At 47.6% G+C, this 12,259-nt stretch overlaps 1 protein-coding gene across 1 annotated transcript; it reads right to left on the bottom strand.

Annotated features, from left to right (window-relative positions):
* Positions 1-2,701: 2,701 nt before the first annotated feature.
* Positions 2,702-11,331, bottom strand: gsdmeb (gasdermin Eb). The gene is made up of 10 exons (XM_056286861.1): positions 11,306-11,331; positions 10,422-10,661; positions 10,087-10,279; positions 9,540-9,714; positions 8,555-8,675; positions 8,336-8,449; positions 4,534-4,661; positions 3,331-3,493; positions 3,106-3,179; positions 2,702-2,950 (listed from the first exon to the last, which is right to left on the bottom strand). Exons 2-10 carry the CDS (start codon positions 10,624-10,626, stop codon positions 2,723-2,725), a joined length of 1,401 nt encoding a protein of 466 aa, XP_056142836.1. The 5' UTR covers positions 10,627-10,661; positions 11,306-11,331; the 3' UTR covers positions 2,702-2,722.
* Between the last annotated feature and the right edge of the window lie 928 nt (positions 11,332-12,259).

Below are 12,259 nucleotides of genomic sequence, written 5' to 3'. Positions count from 1 at the left end.
AATTAGCACAACACTTCAGCCAGGTAGGAGAACTAATTAGTGAAATCAGCTGGTTTAGTCCATGGGTGGAGCAAATACACGGTTAGCACTTCTACTTTCTCTAGCCGGGTTTTCCACCTCCGCCTCAGATACATGTGGAGTCGCCAGCTGCTTCTTTTCACCTGACAGTGAGGAGTTTCCCCAGGGGGATGTAGCACGTGGGAGGATCACACTACCCCCCCGACCAACCAGAGGAGACGCTAGTGCAGCAACTAGGACGCATACCCACATCCGACGTCCCATCCGCAGACACAGCCAATTGTGTCTGTAGGGACGCCCGACCAAGCCGGAGGTAACACAGGGATTCGAACCGGCGATCCCCGTGATGGCAGGCAACAGAATAGACCGCCACGCCACCCGGACGCCCTGTCCCCCGGGTTTGACAGCTACCGAATGAGAAAAGTAGCACACGTTACAGAGCTGAAACAGACATTTATTTGACCTTAATTATACAAAAAGACAAAACTGGTTCAGAAGTCCCATTTTATATTCCAGGACATTTTTCTTTACATGGAGCAACAACTATCTGAACTGGTTCCCGGGCTGCTCCATTTGCAGCAATTTGAGTGTGGGACACTTAACCTCAGAGACTCCCCACCTGCTAACAGACCCAATCATAAATATTTGATATGCCTTACATTATTTAAGGAAGAGCTGAGTAGAACATGAGTGGTGGAAAAAGGGCTGTGAAGAACAGTCCTGAGTACTTAATATATAGCTGTTACCGAGGAGTTGGGGTTGGACACCATTCTTAAGGAGTTGCCACCCCGTATTTAGATTGGCTTGATTTGTAGTGGGGGGAGCATCTTGGATTCACTAAATTGCCTTAAATACCCGTTAACAAGTGCGGAGGAGGAGAAGGATGACGCCTCTAGATTTGTTCACCTGAACTAAACTGCATCAAGTGATCCATCTCCTCAGTTCACTTAACTGGATTCGCCTCGTCCGTAGCTCACCATAAAGTCTTCTGTGTTGTATTAAATAAAAGAGTGCACGGGTCAGGGTTCCCACTGGTTTACAGAACCATTTTCCAGGACTTTTCAAGGACATTTTGTCTTTCTTTTTTTTAATAGCATTTTCCGGGTGTTTTCCATGATTCCATAACTTGTCAACAGATTTCCTGGATGGGTGGGAACACTGACAGGTGCTCTGTGTGAGCGCGTGGTGGTTAACCCGTTTCACGAATTACAAAGATCAGATCACAGTTTACTGTAACATACATTATTTATAGAGAAGCTGACAGAGGAGAAGAAAACTAGTCATTTTCTTCACTAGGGGTACACACACACACACACACACACGCACACACACAAAAGGAGTGTTTTCACTGCCCTGATGCTGTCTCAGAGGTCATTTCAGTGCATCAAGAACTGAAGACGGAAAACCGGACGCGTCCCAAAGCTCCCAGTGTCTCTCCTTATTCATCCGTGACCCAGAAACTTAACGTCTTCGCCACCGTGTTTCCTGCCGTCACGGCAGAGAAGGAAATTTGAGGAGCCGCTTACAACAAACATCTCCCGAAGTCTCCCCCCTGCAGAGGACTTGGCCATGGGTGAGTTAAAACTTTCATTCACCCCACTGACAGCTGGCGTCAAACTTCCTCATCCGTGAAGTAGCACATGAACTGTCCCACATGGCCTTCACATTCCCTTGCTCCGTCCTCTCCTCTCCTCCACCCCTTCTCCTTGTCTCCTTGAAGTGTGAGCCGGCTCCTCCTCTCTCCTCCAGCAGCAGACACAACAGCAGACACATTAGCTTCTGGGTCACGGGGGAGAGGAGAACGTATTAGTGGACAGGAGGGGAGATTTGTGGCACACCGGGAGGTGTCCAAACTGTCAGGGACAGGAACGACTTATTGTCGTTTCTCTCGTGTACTCGGGTACAGAAAAGAAACGAAATTCCGTCTCTCCCAGCCCACAGCACCGCGACACAAAATTCCACTGTCCAGAGAACGAACGCCAGCCAGGAAGACTGTCGGAAGTGCCGGTCTGCACGGGCTAGCAGTTAGCTTAGCCTGCTCCGCTTCCACGTCCTGTCAGACCGCCCTCGGTGTTGCCTCTTGGGGCGCAGCTCCGATCAGGGCCGTGGTCCCTGGGCCCACAGGACGCGGCAGACCAGGCTCGCCCAGCCATCGAACGAAGACAAAACAAACTTAGACATGGACAGAGACACTGCATGGACGGTACTGGGTGAGACCACCCGCAAACGGTAAGTTCGCGCCGCCATCTTCCCGCACCGGTAGTGGGGGAGGCTGCTGCAAACGTGAATTCGCGCCGCCATCCTGTAAGGTCTCCTCCTTCCATCACTCTCCTCGTCTCCTCCACCTTACCTCGTGGTAGGAGAGAATGGGTGGGGAGGGAACAGAGAAGACGATTAGTGAAAACGAGCATGAAACTGTCCAGACCCACGGCGCACCTGTACTGGCATTGTTCAACGAGAAAGGGGGCAACAGCAGACATGCCTCTCAGGTCGCCCATGAGTGAGTGAATAACCACAATTTGCCATGCACAGCCCACGGGGGCAGTTGCATACAACACACACACACACACACACACACACACACACACACACACACACACACTTGGTAGAAAGATAAACACAAAATTCAGTGAGGTCACATCACTTGTATCACTGTGTAGGACTATGAAGCAGATGTGCAGCATGAAAGTCCTCCTGCATGTGGTTAAACACTGCGTGCTAATGAGGCCAGGCCTCTGATGGCGATGCACAACACAAGGGGGCGGTGTCCTGGCCGGTGATGGATCTCTGTCGTCAAGGTGTCCCCGTCTCTCTCCAGGCTCACGTTGCAGCAGCGAAAGAGACGTTCTGCTTTGGTGTAGACGTCCCCGGTGAGTGGCGCCAGACCTGGACTGCTCAGAGATAAACCTTCATTTCCGGTTGCACACTGCACCTGAAATAGTTTTGCAAGGATGGAAACGAGAGCCCAGGTCAACAGAATCTAACTTTCGGGTGGAGCACGTATTGTGGGGGGTGGGGGTTGGGGGGGGGGATTCATGCAATATATAGGCTGCAGTTTTCAGCGTTACAAGAACAGCCTGTACTTGCCAGTAGCTCCAGGGCCTGTAAGACGGCTGGACTGCAGCATGTTCCCAAGACAGCGTGACAGTCGTCTGTCATTTCTGCAACACAATGCCCCACATTCAGTGTGCAAACTAGGACAGACCCATCTGGGGTTTTCAGGGTATTCTGTCCCCTGTTTGGGCCCCCGTTAATTTCTGCGGCCCCCAGAAACGTTGAAGGAATGTGAGGTCATAGATAACACGTCCTCACCGTCCAAGGCACTGACGACGAGGTGGACAGCACTGAGAGCAGAAACGGGCTGGTCCGTTGGGGTTTGCGTCAACAGGTCCAACACGGCCGTGATGTTCTGTCTTGTCGCCGCCGTCTGAACGTCGTCGAGCTGAGGGCGCTCGCCGAGGCACATCTGGCCCAGCTGAGAGAGTTGAGAAACACCGGAAATTAAAACCACCAGAACACAATGGAGATTCATAACGCCAACTGTATGCCATCCTCTGGGTTTTCTTAAGTGAATATTGAAGTTGCTAATGGAAAAAGATGAATGGAGGAGAAATGCGGGGCTGCGACTAATGATTATTTTCATCACTGATTAATTTTTCAATTAAGTGATTAATCATTTTGTCTATAAAATGTCCAAAATAATGAAAAAATGTCCAGATGTCTTAAAACAACCTTAGTCTGATCAGTAGCCAAAAAAAAAAAAAACCCTGTTGTGAAGCCTGTAAATTAATATTGTTGTATATTTATACTTGGACAACTTATTAAAACAATAATTGATTACCAAAATTATTATCTATCCATCCGTCCATCCATTATCCAAACTGCTTATCCTGCTCTCAGGGTCGCGGGCATGCTGGAGCCTATCCCAGCAGTCACTGGGCGGCAGGCGGGGAGATACCGTGGACAGGCCACCAGCCCCCCCCCCCCCCCACACACACACACACACAAAGGGACAATTTAGTACGGCCGATTCACCTGACCTCCAAGTCTTTGGACTGTGGGAGGAAACCGGAGCACCCGGAGGAAACCCACATGGACGCGGGGGAGAACATACAAACTCCGCACAGGACGACCTGGGATGACCCCCATGGTTGGACTATCCCGGGGCTCGAACCCAGGACCTTGCTGTGAGGCGACCATGCTAACCACTGCGCCACCCTATATTATATATATTATATATATATATATATATATATATATATATATATATATATATATATATATATTATTATAGATAATAATAATGATCTATTATTAATTTCATTTTCTACTAATCAACTAATGGTTTCAGCTCTAAAATGAGACATTCCTTGTCAGTCGTTCTGTTTCGCTCTTGAAGGCTTTTAATGACATGAAACTGCCCAAGAGGGAGCTTGTTTAGCGACGTTCCAACAGGAAAATATCAAGTTCCTGCATACTGACGCGACTTCTCTATGAACCGACTCTCTTCCTCACCACAGTCTCCATCTGAGCCAGGGCGTCTTGGTCCTCCATGGCCACTGTGATGCTCTGCAGCAGAGAGCTGCAGGTAGAGGCCGTCAGAGCCGACAGCAACTGGAAGTGACCACTCAGCTTCTGCAGTTCTGCAAAACAGGTAAAGAAATGGACATTATGAACGCTGCATCATTCACCTGCACTGAACAATACTGCTGAGGGCGTCCGGGTAGCGTGGCGGTCTATTCCATTGCCCACCAACACGGGGATCACCGGTTCGAATCGCCGCATTGCCGCCGGCTTAGGGTATGTGTCCTGTTTGCTGCACTAGCACCTCCTTTGGTCGGTCGACCAATTGTGTCTGTAGGGACACCCGACCAAGCCGGAGGTAACACGGGGATTCGAACCAGCGATCCCTGTGCTGGTAGGCAACGAAAATGTTAAAGGACTTCTGACACCTGGCCAACCTCCTATTCAATCATCTGCCTTCAGGTAAAAGACTGCAGCATCAGGACCAGAACATCTCACTTCCACAACAGCACTTCCTCTGTAGCAACCTGCATCCTAAATGCTTCACTGATGGTACAAGTACAGTCTCCTTAAGCACATGCACTGTAATTTGTCACTTTAAGGGCATGGGCCACATGGCTCCAAAAACTGGATCATTGTAATATAAGGGCGGGGAGGCTGAGTACAGGGCTGTGGTGGGAACCATCTGCAGCTCAACGTGACCACGACAAAGGAGCTGGTTGTTGATCTGAGGCGGGACATGACACCAGTGACCCCTGTTTCCATCCAGGGGGTCAGTGTGGACACTGGAATAGTACAAGTACCTAGGGGTGTATACAGACAATAAACTGGACTGGGCTAAGAACACTGATGCCCTCTACAAGAAGGGACAGAACCATCTCTACTTTTTGAGGAGGCTGAGGTCCTTCAACATCTGCCAGACGATGCTCAGGATGTGGTATGAGTCTGGGGTGGCCAGTGCTCTCCTGTTTCCTGTTGGGGCAGCAGGTTGAGGGTAGCGGATGCAAACAGCCTCAATAAACTGATCCGCAAGGCCGGTGACGTTGTGGGGGTGGAGCTGGACTCTCTGGCGGCGGTTTCTGAGAGGAGGATGCTGTTGAAGTTATGTGCCATCATGGACAATGTCTCCCATCCACTCCCATGACGTGCTGGTCGGGCACAGGAGTACTTTTAGACTCATTCTGCCAAAACGCACTACAGACCGCCACAGGAGGTTATTCCTGCCTGTGGCCATCAAATTTTACAACTCCTCCCTCAGACTGTCAGACACTCTGAGTCAATAGTCATCAGACTGGCCCTTCCACATATTTTACCCCGTCGGGTGTTTGTTTGTGCCGTTTGTTTCATGCTGCAGTAATACAGTATAGATAGGGTCTTGCATGCTGGAGCATGGTGCACATATGTTTATATATTTTATTCTTATTTCTATTTCTTATTTTATCTTCTATTTCTATTTATTTCTATTATATCTTGTATCTTGTTAGTTTTTCTTTACTAGAGCACGAGTGTCTGTAATAGGACCCAATTTCCCCTTGGGGGTGAATAAAGTATTCTGATTTTCCTCTCATCTCATCTTCAGCCGCTTTTCCAGGGTCGGGTCACGGTAGCAGCAAGCGAAATAGGGCACTCCAGACGTCCCTCTCCCCAGCAACGTCCTCCAGCTCCTCCTGGGGGATCCCAGGCGTTCCCAGGCCAGATTGGACATGTAGTCCCTCCAGTGTGTTCTGGGTCTACCCCGGGGTCTCCTCCCAGTTGGCTGCGCCTGGTAAACCTCCAAAAGAAGGCGCCCAGGAGGCATCCTAATCAGATGCCCGAACCATCTCAACTGGCTCCTTTCGATGCAAAGGAGCAGTGGCTCTACTCCAAGCTCCTCCGGATGTCCAAGCTCCTCACCCTATCTCTAAGGCTGAGCCCAGACACCCTGCGGAGGAAATTCATTTTAGCTGCTTGTATCCGCGATCTCACCCTTTCAGTCACTACCCAATGCTCATGACCATAGGTGAGGATTGGAACGAAGATTGACTGGTAAATTGAGAACTTTGCCTTCCGGCTCAGGTCCTTCTTCGCCACAACAGCCCGGTACAACGTCCGCATTACTGCTGATACTGCACCAATCTGCCTGTCAATCTCCCGCTCCGTCCTACCCTCACTCGTGAACAAGACCCCGAGATACTTGAACTCCTTCACTTGAGGCAACAACTCATCCCCAAACCGGCGGGAGCAATCCACCATTTTCCGGTACAGAACCATGGCCTCAGACTTGGAGGTGCTGACTCTCATCCCGGCCAATTCAGACTCAGCTGCAAACCACCCCTGTGCGCGCCAGAGGTCGTGTTCTGATGAAGCCAACAAAACCACATCATCTGCGAAGAGCAGAGATGCAATTCTGAGGTTCCCAAAACGGACACACTCCTCACCTTGGCTGCACCTTGAGATCCTGTCCATGAATAACACAAACAGAATCGAAGACTTCTTATTTTATCTTCTATTTCTATTTATTTCTATTTTATCTTGTATCTTGTTAGTTTTTCTTTACTAGAGCGCGAGTGTCTGTAATAGGACCCAATTTCCCCTCGGGGATGAATAAAATATTCTGATTCTGATTATGCAACAGAATGTTTTGGGGACACTCCTTGTATGTATTGTGTAGTTATATGTTTAATGTTGTTAACTTTGAGCACTCCGAAACAAATTCCAAATCAACTGTAAAGTTGATATGGCAATACATCATTGAGTCTTGAATCTAAGAATGCCCGTAAGAGGTTTTACAGCTATTCTTCGATTTAAAGTAGTTGACAAGTAAGTAAAGGAGTTAGGAGATGATGGGGCTCTTCTGAACACAGAACGAAACCGAAGACTTTCCAGTTTAAAACTAAACCAGCAGTAGGACAACACTATCTGACATTTACCTAAAACATAATAGGACTGAAAATCAAATATCATGTAAGAAAACTAAAACCTAAAGCAATCTATACACACTGCACGCTCACGTGGACCAACCATCAAGAGTCTTCGGCTCAAAGGTAGCTCATAATATCGGCCAAAGTGCATGTTTACTGACAATAATCATGCCATGGTGGTGACACAGATGCTCAGCCCCATCATTTGAGGTCCTTTGTGACTTGAAAATAACATGTTTTCTTTCTTAACATGTCACAAACTAGAACATCCATCCACAAGCCACGTTTCAATGACAGAAGAGAAGCGAGGAAAAGGCAAAATGCTGTCTTTATTCTCTCTTGCAAGTTCTGTTTTGTTACTGACAGCCGAGTAAGTTTGCTCATGCAAGGGATGTGACTTTTGGATTATCTTTTTTAAAATTTTTAGATACTTTAGTTATCCCCGTAGGAAAATTATGCTGTGCATTTAAGCCATCCTAGCTGTGTAGCTAGGAGCAGTGGGCAGCCGCCGAGCAGCAACCGGGGACCAACTCCAGTTTGTCTTGCCATCCCTCAGTCAGGGGCACAGACAGGGGTATTAACCCTAACATGCATGTCTTTTTGATGGCGGGGGAAACCGGAGCACCTGGAATAAACCCACTGCAGACACAGGGAGAACATGCAAACTCCACACAGAGGACGACCTGGGATGACCCCAAAGGTTGGACAACCTCGGGGTTCGAACCCAGGACCCTCTTGCTGTGAGGTGACAGCACTAACCACTGTGCCACCGTGCTGACTTGTGGTACCTTTCTACACAGAGTGCAAAAATCAACAACGGTTGAACAAAAATAGGAAATATCTGTGTATAGCAGGCTCTTTACTACGTGGTATTCCATGCGATATTCCTTTACCTTGCTTTAGGAGGCTGTTGTTGACCTTACGGGGACCTGAGACTCCCACTAGTTCTTTCTTAGCAAGTCCATCCACTTCAAAGCTCCCATCAGTGTTGGACATCAGACAAAGCTCTGTAAGAAAAATGCAATTTTCTCTGTTATTTTATATACATGAGCCGCATATTTGACAGCAACTGCTTCATGTTTAGTTTCTGAAGTTAATGAACGCTCCCTTACCAAAGTGTCCACTGAGTTTGACCTCTAACTCGATGAGGCCGTAGGCAACGGCGGTGTGAGGGGGAATCTCCATAGTAATGTTACTGTCTTTACTGAGGCTGCCATTCTCCTTCAACGTCACCTGTAGTTTGAAACCCAAATAACAGCAGTTTGAGAACTAGCAGAGAAAAAGTCAATAGTTTTTAGGGCACGGTGGCGCAGTGGTTAGCACTGTCGCCTCACAGCAAGAAGGTCCTGGGTTCGAACCCAGGGGTTGTCCAACCTTGGGGTCATCCCAGGTTGTCCCCTGTGTGGTTTGCATGTTCTACTCATGTCTGCAGTGGGTTTTCTCCGGGTGCTCCGGTTTCCCCCACCATTAAAAAGACACGCATGTTAGGGTTAGTACTCCTGTCTGTGCCCCTGACTAAGGCATGGCGAGACGAACTGGAGTTGGTCCCCAGGTGCTGCACGGCGGCTGCCCACTGCTCCTAGCTACACAGCTAGGATGGGTTAAATACAGAGCATAATTTCCCTATGGGGATTAATAAAGTGTCTCAAAATGAAAGTTTTAAAAAAGAGTCAATAGCCGGAATCACTTTGGGGAACCTCAGGCTTTAGTTTCAGTTACAAAATTTCTCAAAATGAATGAAACTGGGAGCCAACAGCTGAGAACAGGAACTGCTGTCACAAGGCATTTTTCAGCTGTGCAACTGGAACACGGTACTGATTAAATCAAATACTTTATAAAGCATGGAAATGGGGGCCTGTTAAAACAACTATCTAATGAAGTACACATAATACACTTTAACTAGTTCCATGATTTCAAAAGGACTGCAAATTTAATCAACAAAAGTGCATTAAAAAATCTTCAAACAAACAAGTGTATTGAGGTCCACATATTTGAAGAAATCAATTTGGGTGCAGAACCTTTCTTAGAATATATTCATGAAGCCAATATTGAAACTGATTTCCCTTAAATCCTAAGAGATTTTCCATGTCACGGTACCTTCGGGGCCTTGGGGGCACAGAAGCTCAGTAGTCCTCCTAACTGTCCACTCTCCTGGACCTCCTCGATGACTGAACAGGGCTGAGTCGTCACGATCCTCTCTTTCACGACTCCAAACACCTGCCTGTGATCCACCTTAGTCTGCTGGATCAGACTATGGGACATGTCCAGGATCCTAGAAATAGAGACCCAAACAAAGCTGAATATGGTGTTGGAAGTGGTTCAGTGAGCTGGAAACAGGTGTGGAAAAAGTGCTTGATTATCACTGTTTAATCCGATGGTAATACAAGTTTGACATTGACAACGTTGACACAGACAGCATAGTGCACTAACATGGATTTTTTTCCCACATTCTTAGAGCGAAAACATTCCTGGCTGTTAATATTCAACTGGCTACCCCTTTGTTGGCCAAAGATCATGCATGCCTTTTGGAATGTTTCAGGAAATTATGAATCTTCTGTGTAGCCTATTCATTTTTTTTTTTACATTTACCACATCACCATGATAATGAAAGACAGATTGGCGGGGTAACGGGAGGACAGTTAACCTATTTTTGGAGTCCCGAAGCAACTTCTGCACATCCACTTCCTCTTTCTTCAAGCTTCCAAAGGTTGACCGGAGTTTGGATGTGTCTTTACCCTCCACGTTCAGGTCGGAATGGACAAATGTTGCCTCAACATTCCCATGAATATTTCCTCCAAATGTCCCGTCGTATTTGATAAAGTCTGCCTCTATGACGGCTGCGGACAATGGCAACAGAATGAGTGATGTGGCTACAACTCACATCTTGTGTGACAACACAGTATCAATGCATGGCAATTACAGAGAAAAACATGCTTTTCTAAGTGGCGGAGCAAAGAGAAAACCATCACAGCTACTCACCTGGCTGTATGGGTGTGTCTCCTGTTAGGACATCATTGATGCTGAAGTCAGTAGGAATATATTTGGGTTTCTGCCAAAACCAGAAACGCTTTCGCTTGACCACCAATGACAGCAGGGGAACGCTGTCATTTAAGCTGGACACCGGGATCAGGAAACCGTCATGGTCCACTTCCTCCACCAGGTTTTCTGTAGCCGTGGCAAACATCTCCAAAACCGCTACGGATGCGCTGAAGACAAAAGCTGAGTTGGGAAAAAGGAAAGCACAACCCATTAATTACCCGGGCACACTTCAGAAATAACAAAAAAAAGAAAAGAAAAGGAAAGCAACGCCCATAAATCACCCTAAATTACCCAGGCACGCTACAGAAACAACAGCGAAACAGACCGGTGTGGTGCCCGATTTTGTATCCCCGCAAGAATATGTATCCCACACATATCGGTAGCGACACGCGTAAGTTCGCTTAAAGCGGACCTTGACTATCACTTTAATATGTCACGCAAAGGAAACACAAAAGCTGTGTTGATTATATATATATATATATAAAAAAAGGTAACGCAATAAAGTTAAGCGTTTCCCATACACGCCTGTCCGCGGGAGGGTATATAGGGAAACATGCTTTCGGGGACGCAGTCAGCGTTATAGCGTTACTCGTTACTGACACGCTACAAATGTACCGATTTGTCTCTAACGTTCTCACAGGGCGCTAATGCAAAAGAATAGGCCCGGTTTCACAGCACCTGGACATTTTAACAGAACGAAACGAAATACTGGTAAAGTGTTATTTAGGTAGCTGATCTATCTTGTCTTCCACAAAGGAAGCTCTTCCCATTGCAAGGCACCAAAGCAAGCTCGTCTTACAAGTGAGACAAATGCGGTGTTTTACCACTTTCTGCTGGGTTGGCGGCCTCCAGGAACGACAAATGTTGTCTGGACCGCTGGTTACTAGTTTACTGGACCGCGGGCTCGCACACAAATCCGCAGGGAAGCAGCTGAACAATGGCAAAACAGTGTTAAGCCCCGCCCATGGCTAGAGGCGCTTTTCCCTCCCGAAAAAAGCAAAGAATAAGCCACGCCCACAACGGTTACGCGGATTTTACTCTAATTTCTGAGGCGCTTTCTCGTCTGTGGAACCTATATCTTATGTAGAGGGCGCCATCTAAAAGGGATTGGAGACTGCAAGGTGGTGACAGGGGAGAACGTAGCTAGGCAGCATCGGATGGTGGTCTGTAGGATGACTTTGGAGACCAAGAAGAGGAAGCGAGTGAAGACACAGCCGAAGATCAAATGGCGGAAGTTGAAGAAGGAAGACTGTTGTGTGGAGTTCAGGCAGGAGTTAAGGCAGGCACTGGTTGGTAGTGAAGAGTTGCCAGATGGCTGGGGAACCACTGCAGAAATAGTGAGGGAGACAGCTAGGAAGGTACTTGGTGTGTCATCAGGACAGAGTAAGGAAGACAAGGAGACTTGGTGGTGGAATGAGGAAGTACAGCAAATTATACAGAGGAAAAGGTTGGCAAAGAAGAAGTGGGATAGTAAGAGAGATGAAGAAAGTAGACAGGAGTACAAGGAGGTGCAGCGTAAAGCAAAGAGAGAGGTGGTGAAGGAAAAGGAAAAGGTGTACGGTGAGTTGTATGACAGGTTAGACACTAAGGAAGGACAAAAGGACTTGTACCGATTGGCTAGACAGAGAGACCAAGCTGCAAAGGATGTGCAGCAAGTTAGGGCGATCAAGGATAGAGATGGAAATGTGCTGACAAGCGAGGAGAGTGTGCTGAGAAGGTGGAAGGAGTACTTTGAGGGGCTGATGAATGAAGAAAATGAGAGAGAGAGAAGGTTGGAT

Source organism: Lampris incognitus, chromosome 9 (genome assembly GCF_029633865.1).
Source record: "Lampris incognitus isolate fLamInc1 chromosome 9, fLamInc1.hap2, whole genome shotgun sequence".
Lineage (NCBI taxonomy): Eukaryota > Metazoa > Chordata > Actinopteri > Lampriformes > Lampridae > Lampris > Lampris incognitus.
Note: the sequence above shows the minus strand (reverse complement) of the source record. Positions and strands in the feature narration are given on the sequence as shown.

Coding starts and splice junctions, on each gene's coding strand:
- gsdmeb (XM_056286861.1), bottom strand. CDS start 10,626: ATGTTTGCCACGGCTACAGAAAACCTGGTGGAGGAAGTGGACCATGAC. Junction 9,715..10,086: donor CTTCGGGACTCCAAAAATAG/GTTAACTGTCCT, acceptor CTCTATTTCTAG/GATCCTGGACATGTCCCATA. Junction 3,494..4,533: donor TGGCTCAGATGGAGACTGTG/GTGAGGAAGAGA, acceptor CAACTCTCTCAG/CTGGGCCAGATGTGCCTCGG.